The following is a 26,668-nucleotide window of genomic DNA, read 5'->3' as shown; positions in this document are numbered from 1 at the left end:
TCATTTTGATGCTTTAGTACATTTTACTGCTAACATTTCTGTTCTTTTTCTCAGTCATTTTTTCAGAGCAGGATTTTTACAGGAGTATTTCCACGTTATGGTGCTGCTACGTTCACTGAAATGCTTTTGCCAACACTGGTAGACAGTGACACAGCGTGGAGGTCATGGTGTTTCACTGTCGTGGATCTTCAGCTGCCTTTACCTCTGGTGGCCTGAACGAAACCTTACCCATGAAACGTTTTGTCTAACCTTTAAAATATATATATATACATATTTTCTAACCTGTTAACTAACATTTTTTTGTATGATCACATTCAAATGCCATATCCAATCTGTAATATCAGCACATAATTCTTTCCTGGTGGGTGAATTTAATCTCCATATTATTTGTGCCCACAACATGCAATGTGTTTCAGTTTGTGCTCGCTGCATAAAATGTAATGAGACTGTGCTGACTCAATCAAAACACACGAGCATGCACCAACAAGTGTACACACACACACACACACACACACACACACACACACACACACAGCTCTCCGACGAGTGGAAACACCCCGTTTGGTTGCACTGTACTCACAATAAGTCTTCCATAATTTAACATCAATGTTTATTTCAAGTTCTGAAAATATTTACAAAGAAATGAGATTTGAAAAAAAAAAAAAAAAATAAGTGCAATATAAAACACAGTAAACTTAAAAAATAAAACATTTGTGTTGTTTTATTGCTAAATTTACGCTCAGAGAAGCTGAAGTAACTCTTTCAAAAGAACTGGCTTGTGCAAAGAGCATCACACTACGGATGAGACTAAAACTCTGTCCTTAAACAAAAGGCACTAAATCATCCCTATTTCACTACGGCAATAAAACACAGCTAATGTGTGCATAGATTCTGAATGGTGGTCCCCTAAAACCAACACCACAACCACATCCCCTAACCCTGGACCTCTTAAGACAACAAGCTGGCTGTAAAAAGGGGGAGATAAACACCAGTGGGGTGACCACTCTTAAAACCGCTGATATTAGTCATGGCTTTGACAGCATATGGGAGGCTTCATAAGGACAAGCTGACATTCAAAAACAAACACATCAATAAAAGGACATTTAAAAAAATCACATGGAGTAAAAACAAACCAAAAAAAAGTAAGTAAGTAAAAGTGATGGACGGTTGCGGTGAAATATATAGCTATGGTAGCTCCGCTGGCAGCAACAGCCGCCTCTCAGACGGTGGGAGTTTCCCCAGGCTGGACTGTCCCCGTGGGCCGTCCTTTACGGCGGAGCTCCCTCCAGAAACACCTGGTCTACCCGGAAAACCCCACCTAACACCGTTTCCCAGACCTGGGAGTTCTCAAATACCTCTGAGGACAGCCTCTTCGCGGAAGGTGATGTGGCAAGCAGAAGTGTCTGTGAAAGAGCTATCCTTCAGTCAGAGTCTGTTTGGTCCTCTTGTCGTTTGGCATCTTTTTTTTTTTTTTTTTATCCACCTTTCTTTTGTCTTTCTGCAAGAAATAATTTTCATCCTTTCATACTTTATCCACGTCTAAGCCACACAAACGTTTACAGGTCTGCCCCTCTAACAAATAAATTAATTCATTTCAAGACAGATACTTCTGGCTATTACTAGAAAAAATAGTATATGTACACGTAGAAATTAACAGCTATATATCTGTAAAAAAAAAAAAAAAAAAAAAAAAAAAAAAAGGAGTCCATTTTTTTGCGGGCTTCAAACATGGGAAGCCAGATAATTGCAGGGGGTTGCAGAAGGACGGGATGTCAAGGCTGGAGCATGAAGATAATAATGTTTTTTTTTTTTTTTTTGCTTTTTTTTTTTTTTTTTTTTTTTTAATTTGTACTCCTTTCAACTCCTACATTCCTGTCTTTCTGTCTCTCTGCAGTCTCAAGCATGACTTCTTCCATGTCTGAGTATGTCCAGAATATGTATGTTTTTGGTCCAGGAGGAGGAGGGTGATCAATAGTGGGGAGTTGGGGTAGGTGGGGGGGGGTCATAGAGCCAGAGAGCTGAGAATACCGTGCTGTAGTTTTAGCTACACTTGCAGGACTTCACGATCATATTGGACAGCTGCTCCACCTGAAAGTGAAAGTCAACAACAAACATGATCCACTGCTCGTAAATCTTGTTTTCACATACAATGTTGTGCAAACACTTTGCCTCGGAGTGAACATTGCTTGGCCGCGCTGTAGCTACCTTGTGTTGCCTGCCCACATAGTAGAGGATTGGCAGCGGCTCCAGGGCCTGGGGAACACAGCAGGGCTGGGCCGAGGCTCCCGGGTTGTGGTGCTTGTACAGGGCCAAGATCTGTAAATGATTAGAACGGAGGGAGAGAGTGAGGGAGAGAGGCAAATACAGAGATCTCAGCTCAGGATTTCATCACCAGCTCGACTTCTGCCAACACAATTGTAGCAGGCGAGGGCTAAACCTCAGAGGACTAACATGTCTGTTGTCGATGGGAAAGAGGGAGAAAGGGGGAATCCAGGACTTCAGTCTTGTTGACTCACACTGTGCTGTAACAGTGCTACCTCGCTGATCCGATAAATCAATCTGCTGATACACAGGGATGATACTGGCCTTTAATAACATGTTAGAAATCACCCAGAGAGTGTTATAATGCTGTTTTTTTTAAAGGCAGCTATATTAAAGACAGCATTTCACCAAAAAAAAAAAAAAATACCAGAACTATATATTTTAATTATACACTCATGGTACAATCTATCCATCCAGACAGTTCTTGTGTGATCTGGCGGAGAGATATAGTTTGTTGGTGTTCTTTGGCAAGGAATAGTTCCCATTGAAATTCTTCAGGCCCGAGGGCTGTGGATCATGCCGGGTATGTGTGTCATCTTTTTTGGAAAGAGCCGTTGCTGTTGAGTTTTTCACATGTAAATTTTGGATAGTTTTGGCTCCACAAACAAATACCCATCCGTTCTCACCGCACTGGGGTGAAAGGAGACAGACAGGAAACCATGCTAAACCAGCATTTTTTTGTAAATTAATTCTTCATTCAGAGGCCAAGTGTATCACAGAATTTCGTCACTGAAGAGTTGCAGTGAAGTGCGTTGGTGTCACGTGGTCTAAATACTGACTGAGAGGCTGCTCCACTTTGTGAAAAATAAAAATATGAGGAAAAACATGGAATTGTTGCAAACTGTGGCAAGAAAATGATCCAATATGAACAGAATATTGGCCCAAATAATTTGCTACCTGCAACATCAGTCTAAAAATACTGGTATCATACCAGCTGACTGGCTGAACTTGACTATCTAGCTCTGACTCTCATGCAACAGAGAGGCTGCTCCTTGGTAACATGTGCAACAAACAAGTGCAGAGCGGGTTAAAATAGCCCTTTTGTAAATAGAGCAAGAGAAAAACAAATTCTGAAGCAGCTTCTCATCAAACTGCAGCCTAACCCGGCCAAGCCATCACATCTAATTCAACTATGTGACAAGATGTGGACTGTGAACCACAGAGGGGTTTTGCACTTTACCTGAGAATACTTGTTTTCAGCACTCCAGATGTAGGTGCAGGACCCCATGCAGTAGTTGGCATGGTAACCCTTCGGTCTGTGTATCCACTTCCAGCCCAGATCTTTTCTGAAGTCAATGTACAACTTTCGCACACAGCAGCTCTCTGTGCTACTGTACAGGGAGAAAAGGGAGAAAGGTCTTTTAAGTTAAAGTTTTCTGTTTGGTGAAGTGCAGTTGAAACCTTTGAGAACAGAAACTAGTGAACACGATGAAAAAAAAAAAGCCATTGCATTATATTTGATCTCTGAGATGGTTCTACATGCTTGAATCTGGGTTTTAAAGCTGCACTATACAAGATTTTTATGTAAAAAATTACATCTTATCAGTCAAATTCACCAAGAGCAGCTGCAGCCGAGAGGAGCTTCTCAACCCCTCCAGCTGAGACGCTGTAGATTCACCATATTGGTCCAAATGAAATTTTGATGTTGAGTGGCTACACTTCTCCACCCACAAAAAGTGACAAATTAAAACTTAACATCGAAGTACAAAGCATGGCTTGAGCAGCAGTGAGTAGCACACCATCCAGCTATACTCACCATGATTAGATCTTTTATTTCTCATGCTGTTTTATGTTGTATATTTTGGCATAAAGCAAGTGGAAAGTATTCTAGTGCAACTTTAAAAACTGTCAACCAGAAGAACAAATACCAAATACTGTGAGATATCCGTGAGTCCTTACTCTGTGCAGACTTCCTCTGTTCCTGTGGAGCGTTTCTTGCGCGAGGTGAGCTGGTTGCTGTTGTTCTGAGGGATAGACATGGTCAGGATGTATGGTACCTGCATCACCGCCGACAGGGCCTGTTTGTCTCCTCTCACTAAATCAATCCCAGAGATGGTGAAGCTGAAGCTGCTGTCGTCTGTCGACTGGCCGCATTCACAGAACAGCTTGAGCTGAAAGCCCTGCTCGTCCTCTGCTCAAAACAGACACACACATTCACAACAGTGAGCAATTTAAAACTGGTGACTTATCATTGGTTGGCACTGAAACTGATATGACTGACCTGTCTGCCTTTGTAATTGTGACTAAATTGTTTCAAAATAAAAGTTTTTATTTGTGTGTTTTCATTATTTTGTTCACCCATTAAAATAATTAAGTATATAATTGAACTATCCTATAATGTACTACAGAACACTATGTTATACAATGCAATGGTACACTGTGTCATTCTATACTTTTCTACACCATACTATAGACAGATAGCTGGATAGCTAGATGATTCCCACTCTATGTCAAATGTAAGATTCCCTGACTTTTCATGAGAAAAAATGTTGGATTTCCATGATCCATAAATATAAAACCAAACAGAACCAACTTTTCAATACACTCAGATTCAAAAGTCTTATTAAAGCTTATCATTCTGTTTTATTCTACAGGGGAGGTGAATTGAACACACTGGAAAATAAATGTTAGGTTTGGTGAACAGCTAGTTATTGATTGTTGGTTTTTTGATTTTTTTTTTTTTTTTTTTTTTTTTTTAAATGAGGCTGGCATGATATTTCACGGCTAGTCCCAAGAATGTATGAATTCCCTGGCTTTCCCTGTCTGGAACTAACTTTTCAAAATTCCATGACTTTCTAGAAATTCCATGACTCCTGGAAACCATAAGGACAGCTATAATACTGTAAAATAATAATACTACAGAGGCTGTATCCATCCAGATCCTGTCTTATGTAAGATGACCCCAGCAGTCACAGGTATTGCTGGTAAAAGGATGGGTGTAACTCACCCGTCTGTTGGAGCCACTTCTGCAGGGTTTCAGTCACGTCGAAGGAGAGCCACTTGTCATTCCACTTGTTGGTGATGAAGCGGGAGGCGAGGTAGCGGGCCTCGGGCCCCAAGCCCTCATACAGCTCCACCCGCTGCTCTGACATCATTGTGGGTTTTTTGATCCGCATGCGCAGTTCAGCGCTGGTAAGCAGGTGGTAGCTCCCCACACTCTGCCGGATATTGGCGATGTCGAATGCCATTCGGTGCATCTGTTTGGTGCTGTCATTTCCTGCGTGATGCACATATGAGCAATTATTTTTGTGAAATCTTTTAGTTTTTCAAGTATTTCGGACAACTGTATTTTTGACTTCATTGTCAACTTTGCTTTTCAGGTCAGTGTCAGGTTTCAGAATAATCAAATTCTTCATCTTCATCATTTTGCTCATTCCTATGGAATAGCAAAGTGCTAAAGTGTTTCATAAACATTTTAACATTTATATTTTCCTCTCTTCTCCCCCCTCACTGCCACTCATCTCCTACCAGAATTAAAAGGGAAAGAGATGTTAATGGTACCTTTTATACATCTTAAATTACACGCAAATCTTAAACATTCTCATTCCTAGAAATGCATTTTTAAAGCTAGAATCTGAAAATGACCATCCCTGCATGTTGCAAGGTCAGCTGTCTATCTGTATGCCTCCAAGACAAAGCCCGTTGGTAACTAACTAATACATTTATTCTGATTGTGAAACAAAAGTGGAAGTCAGGGAGAGGAAAGTAGGAGCAACAATCCAATTTTAGGGGCACTCCTTTAAAACGGTTTCAGACAAATCAGTTCTGTTGTAATGGAGGGGTGGGAGAGGTAGTGCAAGAAAGGAAATGTATTTTTTAATGGAAAGTGGGCTGTCCACTCACCTTTATTATTTTTGCACATGTGGACAGTTGAAAACCACTGGGGGAAACAAAACACCCAGAGCCATGCTGGCACTGGCCTCACGGCTAGCTCCAGACATGGCAACCTATCCACTTTACTACAGTTATCTCTGAGCCGAAAAATTATAAAATTATTAAACTTATATATATATTATTAAACTTATATAAACATGTGCTGGCCATCTAGAAAATAAAATTGAATTTATAATTTTTTTTTTTTTTTTTTTACTTTTTTCTTCTATTATTACCTTGTTATTGCATTGTCTGTTGTCCTTTATACAACATGTTCAGAATAAAATAAAAAAATTAAATAAAAAAAAATAAAAAACCCAATGGACACTGCTGATTCTGATTGTGTTAGTGACTATGTGTTTTTATTGCTGTAACTTTATTTAATAACCCAGCCTCAGCATAAAAACCCAATTTGAATAAAAGATAAAATACTTTTAAAAGCACAAAAGTTATCTCTGGACTAAAAAAAAGAGCTGGCAGTTATATAGTTTTCTATACATCTATACCATATTGTACAATGCTGAAATAGAATAGAGAAAAAAAAACCCTCCTTAGTCCTGAATAGCACTTAGGAGGTAAGGTTTGTACAGTAACAGGCATCACTGCACACTATCATCATTCCAGTGTATTAACCAGTGGAAAAGTACTGTTAGGTGCTAAAATAAAACACAACACAGGCACAATGTGCACAAAGATAGTATAGAAATTATTATTATTATTATTATTATTATTACCATTACTATGTAGTATTAATCCCTATTTAGCTTGAGCACTGTGACATACTCATGCTGTTACACTTTGTTTTGGGTCGCAGCCAAGTGGGTTTTCAAAAATATACATTGTGTTCTAGCCCTCTGGAATGCACATCATGTATTAGAGAAATGTTCGTTGCTACTTGCAGCACATTATTGTGCACTCACAATATATCTGTTGGTGCGCAGTGCTTATATAGGACTGAGTGCACAGGTCAACAGAATGGAAAAAGCCCTTTGTGAAGTGTTACTCAATTATCTTGACCGAAGCCAAACAGGCAGCCGTTCCAACCGTTGTAAAGTTGACCACAGAGAGTGTCTTGTTGTCGCGCAGTATTAGCGTCCATATTTGCGGCATTTATTCCTGACCCTAACCCATAATAAGACAGGAAGCACATTCTCCCTGCAGAGACGGACTGAAAACAGAGCCAAGCCATCGGCGGGTTTAACACTATACATCTACCAGCATTCCATTACGAGGGATTAAGTCTGACAGGGACATGTGGAGATATGTGCAGAGAGGCAGATTAGAGTAAAACAACTTATAGAAACAGAGAGTGAGAGACGGTATGAGAGCAGTTGCAACACTGCAAGAAGAATGGACATATATGAGTATAACACATATGAATAGTATTAAAAGTATGGGAGGGAGGTGGGGCGGAGGTGTGTGTGAGTGTGTGTTTTGGAGGAGGTGGAGGGGGGTTGGCAGAGAAACTGGAGATGTGTATGTGTATCAATGGAGCCTGGGGTCTGGCCTGGGCCCAAACCTCCTACTCTGCCCCAGCCTGCCAAATCCAGGATTCTCAGCTCTCAGCTCCAGTAATTACTCTCTGACAGCAGCTCTGACTGCAGGGCCAGAGACGGGCCTTGCATGCTTGTGCTGTTCACGTCCAGGCTGTACCAGGATCCTCCATATCGTGACTGCCTGAAAATCAGTTTATATTTAATACCGGCATCCTCGTCCTTGCCTAGGCTGTGTTTTTCTCCTTGCAATAACCAAAGTGAAACTGAAAAGAGCTGGCGTGGAGTGTAAGGGGAAATGAGATGACATTTTGCTGGACCCACCCACAGCATACTGAAATGTTTTGTTGCGAGTGCATGAATGGAAACACGGGGTGCCAAAGTACAGTAGTGTATGTGGACAGCACTGGCCTGGCAGCGGTGGGCCAAGCATCACCAAGCCTGGAAAGTCACCCGCCTCGAGTAGTTAGAGCAAACAGAGGTAAATGTGTTAGGGGTTAGAGAAGTGTTTACGAAACAGGAAATGAAGTCACTTCCCCGAGAGCCGTATTGGTTGCAGTGCCATAATTACGCTGCAGCTTTATCATCGCTTCTACTTTTGCAATTAACACAGCTTGCATTGTCTCTGGAGGCAGTGCTTGTTGCTTTAGTGGCGCCTGTCGCTGAGCAAAACCGACTTACAGCTCCTTTCTCCGTGTCAGGCTGGGGGGTGGTTGAAAACAGGGCCCCACTCTTCCAGACTGGGGGAAAGATAGCACCCTAGCGCTGTGTAGTAAAATGGGTGTGGGGGGATTTGTGTGTTGAATCAGGGCCTATCCCCAGGTAAGCCGGGGACAGCTGTTGTGACAGGTAGGGAGGCAGCTCTGTAATTACCAGTGGGAGGAACCAGATTCCAGCAACAGGCTAAATACCTGCCTCCTTCATACGCTCAGCTCCACCCTCCTGCTCATCCCTGCTGATCTCGCGTTTCCCCCACCTCCCCCCTGCATCTCCTGGTCCGTATCGCTGCTCTGCCACATTGTAGAAAGGCAGCAATCACAACTTAATCTTCAAAAAAAAAAAACATAAAATCATTACCAATCCAGCACCAAAGCTCTGACATTTCCTCAGTGGCTTGTACTGGCTAGTTTCGCGAAAAGAAAACATTCCCTCTGTGCAAAAGCTGAATTAATTTTGGACCAACACCACGCAAAAATGGGAGAGGTGAATTTGTCTTCCAGAGAGGGACGTGACTGCTAATTGGCTGGAGGAATCTGGCCGAATCCACCATGCAATTGCCATAATGGAGGCTAAAACTATTAAGCGATGAAATGCTGTGCATGCAAGTATTCATCCCTGCAGGCTGTTCAGGGTTTCAGGAAAGTGTGAGTCGTCCAATAAAAAAAACCCCGCAAATTGAAATGACGAATGGGAATGGTAATAAAAGTAAAAGCCTTGTTCTGCCATTAGATTCTGTTTTAATTACTTTGCTCAGACATGGCTCTTCAAGTCACCTGTATTCTGCTCACACAAGAATACAAGTCTGGTTGCCTCCCACACCCCCTTGTCTTCTTTTTTTTTTTTTTTTTTAATAATCACAGAACAGTTTTCTTTTCTGCCCTATCCATGTATAGGCCTACACACATACGCATTCGTACACAACTTCACCGTTTCCATGTGTGTGGAGGATGATTGTGTTTTAAAGAAGCAGGCATGCGGTTAGGACAGTGGATTGGGTGTCCTCTGGCTTTCCACAGAGGTAGGAAACGCAGGCTCCCCATGGGCACTGCCTGCACCGGACCTGAGTCACTCCCGATCTCAGTGGCTATCAGCCTGCCTTCCTTCCTGCCAAGCTGCCCTGTCACAAACACCCTGCAAACACGCTGATAATAACCTCAGGAAACTCCACAGAGAGAGACAGGGAGAGAGAGTGAGAGAGAGAGAGAGAGAGAGAAGCAGAAAGAGAGAGAGAAAAGTGTTGGACAAAGAGCCCCAGAGACAGAGAGAAACAGAAAGTGGTCAACAAAAAGGAGGAAGAGACAGAGTGGAGGGGAACAAGTGACAGGGTAAGGAAGGGAGAACCCAATGATCAAGTTACAGGAAACCCCCCCATCCCCAAGAGACAGGACAAAAAGAAAGAGAGGGAATGAGACAGGTTGGGGTGAAAGAGTGTGCTGTATGTCTTATCCCATATTCTCTGTTCTTTGGTTGTCATCGGAGCAGAACAACATCATGCCCTTCATTTTGAAGGTTCTTTTGTTCCCTCTCTGGTCTGTAGCTTTGAGCATGGCCCATCCACACAAGCCTCTCTTTTGAAGTGGCAGCTTAAACAGGGATAATGTGGATACCTGCTTGGAATAGTGAGTAGAACAGGCCTGCACAGAACAATGGAGCAAAGAAATAAAACCAAAAACCAAAAAACAAAAACATGCTCATGATAATTGTTAGGGAGTAGTTTCAACATTAGACCAAAGACCATTTGGTCAAGCAAACAACAAATGTGTACTGGCTAAACAAACAACAAAGCAGTAAAAATACCATGGATACCGCGGTATTTGCATCACACCAGATGCAACGCAGAGTACTGCTAACTTATTACACCTGTGATCTCTGAACCTGACAAGCTGCCTGAAGACGTGCACTGCAAAAACACAAAATCTTACCAAGATTATTTGTCTTATTTCAAGTCAAAAATGTCTTATTTCTAGTCAAAATATCTCATTACACTTAAAATAAGACATGATCACCTCAGAAGTAACTTGTTTTTAGACAACTGTCTCTTGTTTCAAGTGAAAATTTGCTTGAAACAACTGAAAATTTGCTTGTTTCATTGGCAAAATTTGCCAGTGGAAAAAGTGAAAATTCACTTGTAATAAGTGAAAATTAGCTAGAAATAAGAAACAAATTTTGCCAATGAAACAAGCAAATTTTCACATATTTTGACTAGTAATAAGACATTTTTGACTTGAAATAAGACAAATAATCTTGGTAAGATTTTGAGTTTTTGCAGTGTGGGGTGGAGATCAGAGGGGAGATATACATGTTCAGTAAAATTATGGATATGGATTTGAATTTGAGTTCCCACACGTTCACGGACTTCCAAACACCTTTAAAGGTCTTGTCTTGTGAAATTCAAGAACATAAAAATGACATGTTTGGCGTTAAGACATGAGAGTGGACATGGCAGAGGCCTCACTTTTTGACCCTGGTCGAGCCAATAAAACCTGACAAAATCTTTCATTTGAAAACTGCTGCCACATGTATCAATGCAACTCTCCACCACAGTGTTTTCCTCATAATGTGGGGGTCTGATCCAAGGACAGAGACAGCTTATTGATGACTTTTTGTGTTGTTCTTTAATTTAAAAAAAAAAAAAAAAAAACTTTCAAGGCTATCCATTTCATTTTATTTTTCCCAAATCCACAAACTCTCAATGAGTTTTATGGCCCGTGCAATTCCTTGTTCCCTGTAGAACTGACATTGGCTGAAGCTCTTAAGTTTATCTACATCTACAAGCTGCTTTAACAGATACCAACCCCTTTTAAACAGATCCAGATGAAAATGTCTTCCACCTGAAACAGTTTTTAACAATTCTGCCGCCATGATGAAGTAAAGGCTTTGAGCTGTTGTTTATCATGCCAGTGCTTTGAATGCTCTTTTGTTTTTAGTACATTCTTGTAATTTCCATTTCAAAAAGCACCTGTTGATTACTTCCTGCCACTGGCTGACTGACTAGTGCTCCTTTCTTTCTCCTGTTGCATGTCCTGTTCTATTTTAAAAACCTGGCAGGCTGGTGAAATAGCTGGCTGAAGAATGCTGTGGTTGTTTGTGGTTGTGGGGAAAAAGTTATTACCCTGTTTTGATTTATCAGCATATGCATAACCAGTTTTTATGGAAACTACCATTGCATGTCCAGGATTGTGTGTGTGTGTGTTTGTTTGGGTGTGTGTATGATTCCACATTTGTCATCCTTGAGCAGTGAGCCTTAGAGTACATTGGAAATGTGTTGCAATAAATCACAGGGTCACTGGGTTACTCCACATGCCCCGCTCTGTAGTTAAACCATCAGCAACTGCCTCCATTCCTGACCATGCGTGCCCTTGTGCACTCAAGTGAATACTCTATATAAGTGACACATTACAGTCTTGAGTCATTTGGTACTCACTTTTCTTCATGTCGAATTTGTGCAGCTCCTTGGCAAAGTACTCCTCCTCCTCTTGCTGTGTGGAGATGGGCTCTGGCTGGGCCTGCTGCTCCTTCAGCATCTCCTCGGTGCTGTTGTAGAGGGACTGCAGCCCGACGGGGATGTCCTCCTCCTCTCCAGCCTCCTCCGGCTCCGGCTCCTTGGCCATGCGCAGCTTACTTAGGATCTGGCCCCTGATGGCCTCGATGCGCTTCTTCTTCACCAGCTCCAGGTCCAGTGTCTTACATGTCGACATGCCGCTCACGCTGCCCACCAGGCACACGGCTACCAGCGCCAAGCACGCCACCCTCATGGTGCCAACCGGACTGCTGCAGCTCACCTCTGTGTTAGACTCCTTCCCTCACCTCTCCCCTTGCTGCCTGCCTCCAACCTCGAAGGGGAGGCGTCACTGACACAAGGTGTTGACCGGCAGCAGAACAACTAAAGTAGTGCGGAGAGTCCTGGGGGTTCAGTCGCTGTGAGAGGCTGCTGTCGCTGTGTAAAACCACCTACCACTTCTGCCTGCTTTGCCTTCTTTGCATAGAGGCAGGAGGGGAGAATCCCAGCAGGCAGACAGACATCGAGTGATGAGCCAGCCTCTGACTCAGCCACAAGGTAACACAGTGACGTGCTCGACACTGAAGCGAGCTCAGAACAGAGCTGTCAAACGCAAACACAGCTACACAGAGAGCACCCTCAACAACAATGGCAGCTAATGGTCCAAAACCATTTACCACAAACTGGCCTCCCCACAGAGCTGGCAGCACTCTGAGACCAATCTGCTTTCAATATGACTTCAACCCCCCTGTCTAGGAAGTATGAATTCAATCGTGTCTCACTCCAGGCGAATACATACAGATCCACGTGTCAGTTCACTGCTATGTAGCTCACCAAGCAGTTCCTCTTTACATGCCCTCAGAGTCTGGTGGAACAAGTGTGAGGGGAACTGTGATGTTGGCAGAGCCCGAGTAAGTCACTTATTACGTGACTCCCACACTTTTTAACTGACTTCCTCTCCGTCTTGACGCGCGGAGACTCTTTTCAGATCACTTAGGGATTACCACTGTCTCCAATTTGTATGCACATGTGCTGTCAAGTTTGTCCTCTGGAAAGGTTTTCAAGGGAGAGAAATGAACAAGGACGTGTCCAGTGTTCAAAGTGGAAAAAAAAAAAAACTGGCCTTCTTGTATCTTTGTGTCTGAAGTTTGTTAAGATGACCTCTGGCTTCCTTTACAGGCCAGATAAATCTCTCGGGGGACTTGAGTCAGCCCAGAGTGAATCAGATAGCTGAGGTGCAGAGGGAGAAAGTACAGTATTTGTGATGCTCGCTTGCCTTCGCTTATTTTGTAAGAGTCATACGCGCAAGCAAGAGCGGTCAAACCTGTGAGTGAGACGTCTAAGGCTGTTCACGACAAACACTGGAAAAAACATTTATGCTTCTCTGCAGTGACTACCTCTTTTTTTTTTTTTTTTTTTTTCTTTTAGCAACAACAGCATGTGATCGGCGAAAAGGAGCAGTTCACCAGAAACGGCTTTCAACACCCTGCACTAATGCCTACTTTTCACACAAAGCAGCTATCTGTATGGAACTATGTCTTCATTCTCACAGAGGATAATACAGCAACGCTCAACTCTGTGCCAGACAGAGCCGGAGGGGGAAAACAGTTCAAACAGGGATGCTATCAGAAACACACACACACACACACAGTAGAACCCTCCCTCGGTCACTGAAACACTCTCCTCCAGTTACAGAAGTGAAGAAGTTTAACGCACCATTTGGTAAATCGAGTGTACCGAGCAGAACCCGCAGCAGCAGACGACAGCAGCAGCAGCAACAACAGCAGGAGTCACAGTCTCTCTCGGCTCACATTGCCTCGGGGATTCGATTTCAGTCTCGTCTCTGTCCTCTCCTCCCTCTCCCCATCCACCGGTATCTCCTCCTTTATGCCCCTGTGTGGTTCCTTCACACCTTTCCTCCCGGTATCTCCTCTGACACGACTCCCTTTTCACACTCTCCCTCTATTTAACTCCCTCCCTCTCTCTCTCTCTCTCTCCCTCTCTCTCTCTCTCTCTCGCTTCCCTTTCTCTCTTTGAGCTTCCTCTCTCCTGGTGCTTGTCAGAGCCTGCTGGTGACAAAATGATTTGTGTGAGCTCTGTGCTCAGCTAACTTTTCCCTCTCTCTCTCTCTCTCTCCGTTTCTTGCACTCCCTCTTCTCTCTCTCTCTCTCTCTCTATCCCTCTTACTCGTCTTTTTTTCTGGTTCCTGTTACCCGTCTAATAGTGCGAGGAGCTCTCCGCCCAGGAAATGAGGGTAACGGCCGCAGTGTAAAACATCTGCTGTTTAACAGAGCTCTGCTGCCTGCTCTCTGTCCACATGAGGAGGCCAGGAGCAGAACAAGCTGAATGACTGACTTCAGCGCCGGCTCCCCTCGCGCTCTCTGGGCCTGTCTGCCGGTGTGACTGCGATGACTGGCATGTCAACAAGCCTTGCATGGCAGCAGTGTCTCCCCAACTGACCGCTGTGTTTACCCAGTGCCAGCAAAGGTGAACGGCTGCCAGGCCAAAAGAAAAAAGCTGAGCTCCTTGGCACTGGTTTGTCTAAAAAGCAAAACAGTGAATTTCACAGGATGGAGAGCCAGCAGGGCTGGACCATGCTCTGTCCCAGGTCTGGGCCCTTTTTTAGAAGCTGGGTTGTGTATTTTTCTAAAGGGAGGAAGCCAGACTCAAACAAACCAGTGATAGCTTCAATCATTTTATGTCTGTCTGAGGGATGACTCTATGAGAAAGAATATAGCGTGCTGAAGTTTCCTAGTTACACTTTTAGGCCCGTGATTGGTTTAGCGTATATGCCACAGAGTGTTTCGGATTTGTCTATTTGAAATCTGTGTTCCGTTCAGTAAGAAAATAAAGACGAGGAGTTAGCTTTTCATCAAACACTGGCATCAGATCTTTGTGGTTAAGAGGACAGAGACGGGCTTTTAACACAATGACAAGGACATTCAAGGCAAAATCCCCTAAAACACCAGGCCACTAGAACAATACAGACAGACAACAATGAGCGCTCGAAAAATGAAACTATAAACAATGGTGCCACAGTGTCAAGTGTAGTCTAGAATGATAGAAGGGTGAGGTGTAAGGGTGGCTATCAAATATCAACAACTGTTTACTTGAATGTCATGTGAGCCATGAAGACCTTTAATGGGTGAGCAGCGCCTTCTGGTGGTCAGAAATTGTACAGGCAGAGGATAACTCACAATGTATAGTTATCATCATCATCCTTGTCATCTCAGGCATCAGCAGGTGTCTGAGTGCACTTCAATGCCTTTTAAGACGTTTTTGAGACAAATGTTTAACTAAATGTAAGACTTTTTCAATCATCTTTCTCTTATTCAAATGAGCACTGCAGGTAAGTATAAATGTAGGCACTATCTGTTTGGTCCAGTGCAGGATTATTAGCAAATTAACTAAGTCTAACCAGCACTGTGGGGCAGGTAAGTAAAGGATTTTCTTGAATTTCTCTGTACAGGTAAGTATGACAGGTGCATCTAAAGTGAACTGGGTTCATTTATTTATTTATTTATTCTTTATTTCATTCATTTGTAAAAGAAAAAAACAAAAAACAATTTAATATAAATACAAATGTTCCCAGATCTTGTATGAAAGGAGCAGAAAGAAGAATAATCTTAATCTATAACAGGCACTTTCTGAGCAGGTAAGAGTAGCAGGGATGTACACAAAATAGTTTATCATGATGCATAAGTGGGCTTACTTGACTAATTTTGATCAAAAGAAATAGATGAATAAATAAAATTAGATAAAAAAAAAAAAAAAAGATTTTTGCTGAAATTAAGACGTTATACACGGTGTCCATCAAGTCTCTTTACAATTTAACAAATTTATTACAAAAGCAAATGAACAGACAAATCTGTGGAAATTATTACAAAATGAGGAGTTACTGACAGATACTGAAGTTGTTTTTTTGCCTCATTTAACACTCCTCTATATGGGCACCGTGAGCTGCATGAAGCACATCAAGACGGGACTCAATTTCTTGCCATGTTGGCTGCAGCAGAGCCTCATCAGTGGTGGCAATGGCATCAGTGATCTTTAGCTTCAGGTCATTGATGTCTAATGTGATTAAAAACTTTGAGAACCACTGAGCACATAGAACAAATCTGATTAACATATCTCATCAAGTGCTTTTGTAATAGATTTTTTAAATTGTAAAGAGACTTTGTGGACGCCCTGTACATTCAAAATGATCACTACTTAATGACTGTTAAGGCCTTTTTGTTTATATAGTTAGATTTAAGATATGTTAAGAACATAATTGGGTGCCGGATCAATATGTGTTGTGATTCTTAAGTACTGCAATTAGATATTATGATTTATTGCAATTTTTGTTTTTGTTTTTAAAATTATCCTCTAGTTTGCAGATGTAAAGTTTCATGCGGCTGTAATTATCCTAAACAATCCTTACAATGGCTCATTTTATACAGTGATGTCAAGTTCCAAAAAAAGGTCTCACAGTGAAATGGCTGCTATGGGGGCCAGCATCATCACACAGGAATCAAATGTGGCTCATTGAATCCACAAGAGTCTCGGCTTTCCAGTCAAATCCTATTTATGCAACTTCAAGACTGTTTAGGCCCCCATATGCAGAAACACACCATTATACAACAGGTAACAAGAACACATTTGTACTGCAGGGTTTTGTCCAGATTAGTCCAAACTGCATGACATGAGTATAAGGCAGGCATGTCTGCAAAGGGGAGACCTGTGGGTGGTGGTGAGAGGTCAAGGGACCCCTTTGAAAATGGCCATGCTTGACATGATATGCTTGGTACCAACGGATTCCTTGGGTCTTCTAGTTTCATATAATATCAGTATCTTTATTTTAAATCAGTTCAGTTATGGAAAAATATAAAAATTGTAAAATAAAAAAAATCGCAATACTGAATCGACCCACCCTACAAGGGGTACATTTCCTTTCACCACAAAGTCTCAAAGCACCAGCAAGGTCTCAAGGTCTCTATCTGTCTGAGGGGAACTGCTTTCCCATCATGCACTGTGAAGTCAGGTGTCTTCCAGTCAGTCTGCACACGGTGTCAGGCAGGATGGTGGGGAGCTGTGGCAAACCGCTGAGAAAAACACATTCACAGTCAACCGAGTGGGAACAGGCTATAAATCATGTTACCACTCCTATCTGTGTATATTTCATACTTGCACGCTGCAGCTTCTGTCAGTAGTCTGTCTGTCTAACACACTGTAATAACTGCAGGTTTAACTGGAATTTAGGATAAACTAAAATATAGGATAAGATTTATCCACTGGTTAAAGTTATTGGCCAATGGAGCGAAGCTAGCTCCTGGGGAAAGAGGTGTATGATAGTGTGCAACATGTCACGCCTGTTTTTTAAGGTATAGAATAAACTGAAGTGTTACTGGGCCACCAGCAATACTGTTTGAGTGTCCTAAGGTAGTTTTACATTACTGTAAGCATGCTCTACTGGAGTGGGAGAAGAAGAAGAAGGAAGAAAGAGGTGTGAATGAGAGGTAAAACTGCATATTTCATTGACTTGACTTTTTTTTCATGTCTGAAATCTCTACTTAGCTACCTTAAAGTAACACAGGCATTTTATTACTCATCCCTTGCAGCAGCATAATAAAGTTCTTCCCTGTGTAAGCTTTTGAGCAGCTCCTAGGCATCAACACATGCAAAAATTGGTGGTTGAAAAACAAAACAAAACAAACAAACAAACAAACAAACAAACAAAAAAACAAAAAAAAAAACTTGGAAGGAGCAGCAGATTGATAACATTATGATGGAACTGATTAAAGTATTGTAACTCCTGGCTGCACTACTACTATAATTTACGGCTCTTTGGGAAACCGGATCTGGTGGCTTTATTTAATTTTGTACCATTTTATCAGGTGATTATTTTCTTTTAGGCTATTCTTTTTTTTCTTTTTTTCTTTTTTCTTTTTTTTTTTTTTTGTAAAGTTTGTTCCTGTATTTTTCAGTTGTAACAGTCAGGATAATGGTAAGCCATATGGGCATAGGGGGTCTCCTGCAGAAATATAATCAGTCTTACAAGCACAGAGGTTGCAGTTATTGTCTTCTTTCCCCTCTTTAATGCTCTATTCTACTTAATTGCAAAGTAACATCACCGAGGAAGAGTCTCAAATCGCCACCAACTGTTATCAGAGACAGTATAATCTATGGTTATCATTCTAATTTTTATTATTACTATCATCTGTTTTGATGTCATACTGAATCCCGATAGAGTTCTGCTCAAAATCCTCCTGCCACTGATAAGAAGGTAATGAGGTCATCACTAGCCTGCGATAAAATAAAATAAAATAAAATAAAATAAAATAAAATAAAATAAATGAATGAACACAGTTTCCATCGGATCAGCTGAGTTTGGGCACATACATCACTTGGGTCAAAAAAAAGTGACCTGCTTAGTTTCTTCTGTTTCACAGTATGGGAGGCTTCATTTAATAAGAGCATGACTAGGTACCTGCATAAATAAAGTAAAGCTCAGTGGATTGCGTTGAACGTTTCCAAGCACAGCGATGGAATTTTATTTTAGATTCTGGATGGTCATTTTGGCTTATTTGTTAATAGGGTAGGTAAAGGCCGTATGGAATGAATGTAAGTCAGTTAGAATTTCCGTCGCTGTACTAGGAAACGCAAAAACAGGCAGGCGGCGTAACCAAGGTACCGGCGACGCACCGGACTGCGACATTAAGAGAGAGAGAGGGAGGTAAGCGAGGCAGAGCGACACATAGAGAAGGACAGTGAGGGACCTCTGAAATCTTGGCTGCAACAATAAACCACGAATGCGAAAGATGAATGTAGTCCCGGAGGAGCTGAGAGACCTGGCCGTGCAGAGAGACGCGGCTGCGCACACGGACTTGTAGCTTCCTTACTTTCTTTTAAATTTTATCATGGACTTCAGATCATTTGCACACAAGCTGCTGACTTGTCGATGAAGGTGTGGTAAGTTTGCGTTAGAGTTTGCGTTACATTGTAAAACAGTTTGGGTGTGCGTGGACTACAAACAAACACCGCATCTGTTTGACGGTGCAGGCTGAACACCTCTTTTAGGTCTCTCAGGTTTCATCCTTAAGGGGAAAAAAAGTGATTCTTCCGCACATTCTGGAAGGATACGAATATTACAGGAAATTAATAGGCATATAGTCATTTTGGTATAGGGGAGAGTGGGGTAAATAGTGCCAATTTTTACTTAAAGTGCCTTTAAAGCGAGGGGATTACAGTAATGCCTCCAACTAAAATATGCACATATAGTTTAGGATGTTGTGCATCCCTGGGAACAATCACTTTGGATCTTATATAAACTGTTTGAGAAATATAGCTTTCGAAAAAAAAGTGGTTTTGTGGCACAACTTGCCCCCGGTGTGGGGTAAATTGTGCCATTAGAGAGAATACACTGGGGTAAATTGTGCCATTGATAATTGAAGTAAAACAGATCATTTTAATCTCATAAATGATAATGCTATATAAAAGCAAAGCAAATTCAATACAAAATTATTTATTTAACATTTATTTATTATTTTAACAAGCTCACAGGCCACTTCTCTATAACGAGGCCTAGAGCCACATGAACACATACCCAGAACAAAATAAAACTTCCAAAATGAGCACCTGCAAATCATCTTCATCTGATTCTGAATAGTTTTAGTGATCAAAGGTAAGAAGACAATGTACAATAACAATAAAATACAATAAAGTAATTTATAGTATATAATCACAAGTTGTGCCACTGGCACAATTTACCCCAAGGCCCTTTGGCACAAATTACCCCAAGCCCACCATTTTGAAAAAAAATGCATCCCCCAGCTGTTTTGAGCTAACATCATGCTAACTGTATAGACTCATGGTGTAGCTTACTAAAGTACTAAAACCTGTGTGAACTGTTTTTAACATTTTCTATAATTGTTCAAACACAGCAATCAAAAAACCTTGATCATGGAAATTTTACTTTGGAGGGCAAAAAAATGTTTTTTGAACTTAAATGTGCTTTCCTCTCAAGCCATGTGTCTCCCTTCTTTGCAGGATGAGTGAAATGGATGCCTCTTCAAAAATATGTGGTCACATGACCAACTTCTTCTATGGTTTTCTAGATAACAGGGGTGGCACTACTTGCCCCTTGGCACAAATTACCCCACTCTCCCCTAGAGGTAAAGCTGTTACATCAACGTGAACTTGTCTAATGGTTGATGAAAGCATGTATCATCTGACAGGTGACAGGTCTTATCTGCCCCAATGGAGAAATATGAAAAGCTGGCTAAGATAGGAGAGGGTTCCTACGGCGTCGTGTTCAAATGCAGGCACAGAGACACCGGCCAGGTCGTCGCCATCAAGAAGTTTGTGGAGTCTGAAGATGATCCAGTCATTAAGAAGATAGCCCAGAGAGAAATACGGATGCTGAAGGTGAGAAGTGATAACCGTCACCTTAGTAAAGCTGTAGTCTGATAGCATCACGCAGACTCCCGTCCGACACCGCACACGGACACGTGCAGGCACACAGGGGCACACGCACTCACACAGACAAGCGCATGTGGAGACAAAACACACAGAGTGAAAAGACACATTATTATATTGTCTTTGTAAGAAAGTGCCATTCAGCCATGTTTTTTTTTTTTTTTTTTTTTTTTTTTTTTTTTTTTTTTTTGTAGTTTCAATATAGTGGTAGAATCAAAATCTGGAACACTTTATTGATCCCTGAGGGGAAATTGGGTCAGTTGCAGTCGCTCAAATTCTAAAGAGAAGAATTAAATGATTAAAATCAGCAAAAGGAAATAAGAAATATATGAAGAAATTTGTAATAAATAAATAGATGTATCTATCCATCTATCTATCTATATAGCTCTACATTATGTATAAAATATGTTCATTATGTATAAAGTTGTAAAAAATGTGCATTATGTCTAAATAAAAACTAGTAGCAATACCATTAGCAGTAGTACCACCAATACTTGTCGTGGTACTCGTAGCTGTAGTAGTAAGTAGTAAGTAACATAGTAACAGTTAAAGTAGTAGTAAAATATAGCAGTGTAGTAGTTATAGTCATAGTTGTAAGTTGTAGTGGCAAAAGTACCAAACAGTAAAATTACTGGCAGTGGTGGCAGTAATTCTCCTCTGCATCGAAAGGACTGAGCCCTAATTTCGCTGCATTATTATACGTATATGATTGTGCAATGACAATAAAATCTATCTAATACTAGTTCAAATAAAACAGTGTACACATGTGGACAGCTGAGCATTGACTCAGTGTCTGTGTCCTCTCTTGGTCCTGTAGCAGCTGAAACATGTCAACCTGGTCAACCTGCTGGAGGTCTTCAGGAGGAAAAGACGGCTCCACTTGGTGTTTGAGTTCTGTGAACAGACGGTCCTCAACGAGCTGGACAAACACCCTGGAGGGTAGGTCACAGCTCTGACACGGTGCTCTGTCACTGAAAAAGTTGCAGGCGTGATCCTCTCAGCGACCATGTGACCCGCTGAAGCGACCTGAACATGGCTCCTGACTCACTGTACAGGAACATCAGTTAGACAACTAAAATGCATATTTCATTGTCATGTCTGTGTTCATCTCTGTCTGCATTTTGGCTCAATGTATTCTCTGTAAGAGGGTCGGAGTGATCTGTCATGATTAATTGTGCTCTGGTTCCTCTTAACTTACACAGTTCAGGCTGTCCTATGCCAAGAAGCATTTTAGTAGCATCAAAAGTTATATGTTACCAGTGTAGACAGTTTTAGTGTACCACACTTCAGTAGTAGTCTGACACTGAAGGAGCACATGCTTCAGTCTGGATTTTGGTTTTAAGTGCTCTCTGTCCACTGTCAAAGTTTATAGAGTAACTATCTTGCTGGCCTTCAAATGAGTATCTCTTTTTAAAGGGGTCATCTGTTTTGAATACACATTATCTTGTAATCAAACTGTAATTTGTGTTCTGAATCTATTTGCCATAATACTGGTTATGGCTGAGGGACAGCAGAGGGCAACAGTGAATTACACAGAGGGAGGCCAGGCTGTTGCCAAGAGACTGAAGGGAATGTTGGAGGCCTGAGACTGAAGGAGGAGTAGCCATGTCTTGAAGAAAACATTGCAGACGTTTTAAAGGAATGATGACATTCTCTCTGCTCTAAGCTTTGCACACTTCCTGCACAATCTGTGGTCGCTAAACAAAAGGAGAGTTTGGTTTGTGTTGTGTGAAACTGGACAGCTAGCCAAGGCCATAATGGCTAGTTGCTGCCTGACCACGTTTCCCTTTGCCACAAGGCTGTGCAGCAGAAACTCTAGCTGCTCCTGAAAACAAAGGCGCCGGTTGCCGTTGGAGACAGGCATGCAGTTACCCGGGTGACAGCAGGGCTGTGCGAGGCACCACTCCTTTCAGAAATAATAAGAATAATAGATGTGAAAACTTAACTATTACATTGGTTTGGTGATGGTCTGCTCCTCACACAACAAACAGTCTTCATTTGTCTCTTGTTCCGTTCAGGGTCCCCGAGGGTCAGCTGAAGAGTATAGTGTGGCAAACCCTCCAGGCCGTCAACTTCTGTCACAAGCACAATGTCAGTATATCGTCAAAATACCTCTGACTGCATGAACAATCTTATTTCAGTAGATTACATATGCATATTGTAGCCATTCATAGTATTGTTTTAAATATGTCTTGATATGACACATTTCTTACTACCCAGTTTCTCCAAGCAAATCATTAATGTCTCATTGACTGCAATCTAATCTCTAATTTCCTCATTATTGTGTCTTGACTGCAGATGATTTCTTAACCCAGACAGTTCAGTATTGGCAATTTATTAATAAAAAGACATAAGAGCATCCTATATCTTCACTTAAGATGTAGGATTTACTGAAACCAGTGTATTGCCCTGTCCTCAGACATTATGAATAGTGACCAAGATATATATAGTTTTCCAGTGTATGCCCATCATGGTGATAAAGATTACACTTAAACTATTCATTGTACAGCATTGCCTACTCATACAATACCTGAATAGTTTCTAATATCAGGCCAGAAGTTGCTGATATTCAGTGTATGCCATAATGCTGCCAAGTAGATGTTGCTAAGGTTTGTTATGTCATAGCAATTCTATAGGGCTCAGTTATTAACAGCTATAAATACCCCTTGGTCACTGCCATTAGAAAGCATACGTCCTAAATGTCAGCTTGTTTATAGTCCCATTAAATCCTTCCTCTAACACCTCAGAGTCCTGTGTCTTTTTATCCATCTTTTTATCCTCTGTTATGGCCCTTCTGGGTTAAGGAATCGACTCCAAAGTGGATCAGCTATTCCTCTTCGTTGTTCTAGCTTAGCATTGGGCTCTTTGTTAAAATGTCCAGGTCTTGGTCCTTCTGCTTTTGTCCCCTCATTTCTATTCCTAATCATTCTATTCCTTAGACTTAATATGAGCCTGTCTGTGTTATTACGACACCTGAATCCTTGATCCCGCCTGTGAATGTGTTGCAGTGCATCCACCGTGACGTGAAGCCGGAGAACATCCTCCTCACTAAGTCCGGAGTCATCAAGCTGTGCGACTTTGGGTTTGCCCGTATTTTGAGTAGGTCATCCAGAGAGCCAATGTATTTATGTGCATTTAGAGTCACTGTGCAACTAATGACTTATTCACAAAGGAAGCCATATCAGCTGCTCTTTAAGGCCTCCTCACTTTCAGTGTTACATGAATGCATTGCACAGGAGGACCAGTCAGCCAGTTAGACCATCAGTGTCTCTGTTTACCTGAAGCCGACTTTGGTTTCAGTGTTTTGTTACCATACATTAACATTTTGTCACTCAGCATATCTTGTAATCCATTCCCTTTTAATGTATGTGTTATTCAATGTTCAGTATTCATTATGCGGCTATATGTGCTATATAAGATTATTTTTGGTGGCATTTTGCCTTTAAAAGCAAAAAAGCCTCCCCTTTGACTTGTCACCTGTGGACCCTCATGTGTGTCTCTTTCTGTCTTCGTGTCTGTCTGTATCCTCCTCAGCCGGTCCAGGGGATGACTACACAGACTATGTGGCAACCCGCTGGTATCGCGCCCCTGAGCTGCTCGTGGGGGATACTCAGTACGGCCCCCCTGTGGACGTGTGGGCGCTGGGCTGCGTGTTTGCCGAGCTGCTCCATGGGAATCCCCTCTGGCCTGGGAGGTCTGATGTGGACCAGCTTTACCTAATGCGGAAAACTCTAGGTACACTGAGAGGGGCTGGGTTAGATCATTATTATTATTATTCAAGAGGAAATTCCCTGTCAGACACTCCTACGCTGGGTTGTACTTAAGCTAGTGTTATCTTTACCTCGAATGTGATTGAGTTTTGTTGTGTATTATTGTTGAGCTGCAGTGCAAAAGCAGTGAGTCTCAAACAAAGCCCATGCTCTTTGGCTATGAGGGACTGATACCAAAATGATGAAAATCATCCACAGGGATGAAAAATATGCTGTACCCTGAGAGGCACGGGGCATTGTCAGCAATTAATGCTGTTATCTGAACGGGACAAATTTCAAGGACAAATTTATATTTCACTATATTTCACTATACAATTATATAACCTGTTGTATAATGACAAGTAAACTTCCTTGTATCCTTGTATCCTTGTATCCTTGTATATTTACGACTGAGGGAAGGGATTATTGCTCTCGTTCATCCACATATTCCTACCCTAGCATCTGAAACAGTGCTAAGCAGATCACAAACGTCCCACCCAAGGAATAGAGCCACTCGTAGTATTTTCACCGACACACACGCCGACTAAAATGTTTGCTCCCGGTGAAGATCCTGATCGTCTCGATTTTTTTCCTCAGGCGACCTCATCCCTCGTCACCAGCAGGTCTTCCGCTCCAATGTCTTCTTCAGTGGAGTCAACATCCCTGAACCCGACACGATGGTATGAATCCTGTTACCGTGGCATACAGTAAGCACTTACTGGAGAGATGATCAAGCGTGGTTAATGTGATATTATTCTGTTTATTATTTTGCTTATAGGAGCCCCTGGAGAAGCGCTTCCATGGAGTGTCATCACATGCTCTTCAGGTTATGAAGGTATCTGTTGTGCTGTACGTTTATGTTGTGCGTGTTTGCTTGTCACCAGCCACCAACAGTGTGAATGTATTGGTCAGAAGGTAGTTTGTGTTTATATTTTGAAAGTAAATTTTTACCGTAAAATCTTTCAAAACTATTCATACGATATTATTATTATTATTCACACTGAACCGGAATTTCAGTACACTTCACCAAACCCTGACATGTATGCTTTCATTTCAAATGAGGTAATGTATGAGTAATGGTTTCAAATGCCAACTGTGTGTGCCTGTGTGTGTGTGAGCAGTCATGCCTGGTGATGGACCCGTCACTCAGGCTGTCCTGTGAGGAGCTCCTGGAGCTGCCTTACTTCCAGGAGGATGGAGGAGCCAGCTGGGGCCGTGAGGGAGAGCGACCCGGGAGGCGACATGAAAGAGGATCTAGACGCCGTCAGACGGGGGTGTGTATGAAACATGGCGGCTGGGCCAGTTCAGCAGCCTACCTGTCCTGTCAAGGTGTCACTCGGCTGTAGGGCTGGGTATCGATTCAGATTTTCCACATCAATTCGATTCGATATTACAAGGTCCCAATTCGATTAGATTTCATTAGATTCGATATCGATTCAGGGATATTTCAGTTAAAATAGCAATTTTACTTGGATATTAAAAAAAAAAAAAAATCAGAGAAATAATGCTGTAAATTTAACAAGGAACCTTTTGACCTGGTACATTATTAAAAATTGTGTTTACATTAAGAAATGAGGTTTTGGAAACCATCGTTTTCAGCGGCGCTGTACGGTCGTATGTCCTTGCATATGAAAATATTAACACCCTTGGTTATCTTCTGTGCAGGCTGAGAGTTTGCTGGTAACTTACGCTCCAATACCTGCTCCAGGTTGGTTTGTCTGAGCCGTGCCGACTGTGTTTCTGGGTGCTGTCTCGTTAAATGGTTGCGGAGATTCGTCGTATTTCCACAGTATTTTACCTTCACGTTGCAGATCTTGCATATCGCTTGTTTTTTGTCCAGCTCGTCGTTTTCCTCGTGCTTGTTGTTAAATCCGAAATACATCCAAACATCAGCTTTTAAACTCGCTGGCGGTGCCTTCAGTGGTGCACTCGCTCCAGTCATGCTGTTTGTAACAACATCCAGTAACAACGTCTCACGAGATCTCGTGCCATGAAATGCAGCGCTAAATGCTGATCACACGAGACGGGCTGGGCTGATACCACAGGCTGCTTCTCTGCACCATACGCCCAAAGAAGAAAAAACTAGTTAAATTAAAAGATCGATTTTTGGGTATTATGAATCGATATCGAACCATTTAAAGGGAAATCCATTAAAATCGATTAAACTGATTTTTTTAACCCAGCCCTACTCAGTTGGTGTCTGTATCTCAGTTCAGTGTTTTGCTGTCTTAAATGAGACACTCAAGCATGACAGATGGTTGATAACAAGCAGGCTTATACATGCTGTACAGACACTTGGTAGTTTGACTTGGTGGTTTTGTGGTTGACTCTCTCTCATTCTCTTTCTAGCCTCAGTACCTGCCTCAGCTACCAAGCAGCAACATCTCACCTGCACCAGATATCAAGAAACAGGTGAAGCATAAATATGACCATCACCTGCCCAATATCTAACTCTATGTGAAGGTGGACGTGTTGTGCTTTCAACAACATTTGAATACATACCAATTTGGAAATACAAAAATTGTTGGTGTGAGAGTGAAAAAATGTAGTTTAAC

General features: G+C 41.9%; 2 protein-coding genes across 2 annotated transcripts; one reads left to right on the top strand and one right to left on the bottom strand.

Annotated features, from left to right (window-relative positions):
* Positions 1 to 1,114: 1,114 nt before the first annotated feature.
* Positions 1,115 to 14,080, bottom strand: tgfb1a (transforming growth factor, beta 1a). Its single transcript, XM_030067494.1, has 6 exons — positions 11,833 to 14,080; positions 5,270 to 5,539; positions 4,222 to 4,453; positions 3,503 to 3,653; positions 2,206 to 2,316; positions 1,115 to 2,088 (listed from the first exon to the last, which is right to left on the bottom strand). Exons 1-6 carry the CDS (start codon positions 12,161 to 12,163, stop codon positions 2,041 to 2,043), a joined length of 1,143 nt encoding a protein of 380 aa, XP_029923354.1. The 5' UTR covers positions 12,164 to 14,080; the 3' UTR covers positions 1,115 to 2,040.
* Positions 14,081 to 18,740: 4,660 nt separating this feature from the next.
* Positions 18,741 to 26,581, top strand: LOC115369609 (cyclin-dependent kinase-like 1). The gene is made up of 10 exons (XM_030066237.1): positions 18,741 to 18,858; positions 20,124 to 20,313; positions 21,182 to 21,303; positions 22,383 to 22,455; positions 23,373 to 23,463; positions 23,899 to 24,099; positions 24,711 to 24,793; positions 24,892 to 24,948; positions 25,235 to 25,387; positions 26,463 to 26,581. The coding sequence occupies exons 2-10, from the start codon at positions 20,146 to 20,148 to the stop codon at positions 26,562 to 26,564; spliced, it is 1,050 nt and encodes a 349-aa protein (XP_029922097.1). The 5' UTR covers positions 18,741 to 18,858; positions 20,124 to 20,145; the 3' UTR covers positions 26,565 to 26,581.
* The last annotated feature ends 87 nt before the right edge of the window (positions 26,582 to 26,668 follow it).

Source organism: Myripristis murdjan, chromosome 13, assembly GCF_902150065.1.
Source record: "Myripristis murdjan chromosome 13, fMyrMur1.1, whole genome shotgun sequence".
In the NCBI taxonomy this organism is placed as follows: Eukaryota; Metazoa; Chordata; class Actinopteri; order Holocentriformes; family Holocentridae; genus Myripristis; species Myripristis murdjan.
The sequence above is the reverse complement of the archived record's forward strand: the minus strand, read 5'-3'. Positions and strand labels throughout refer to the sequence as shown.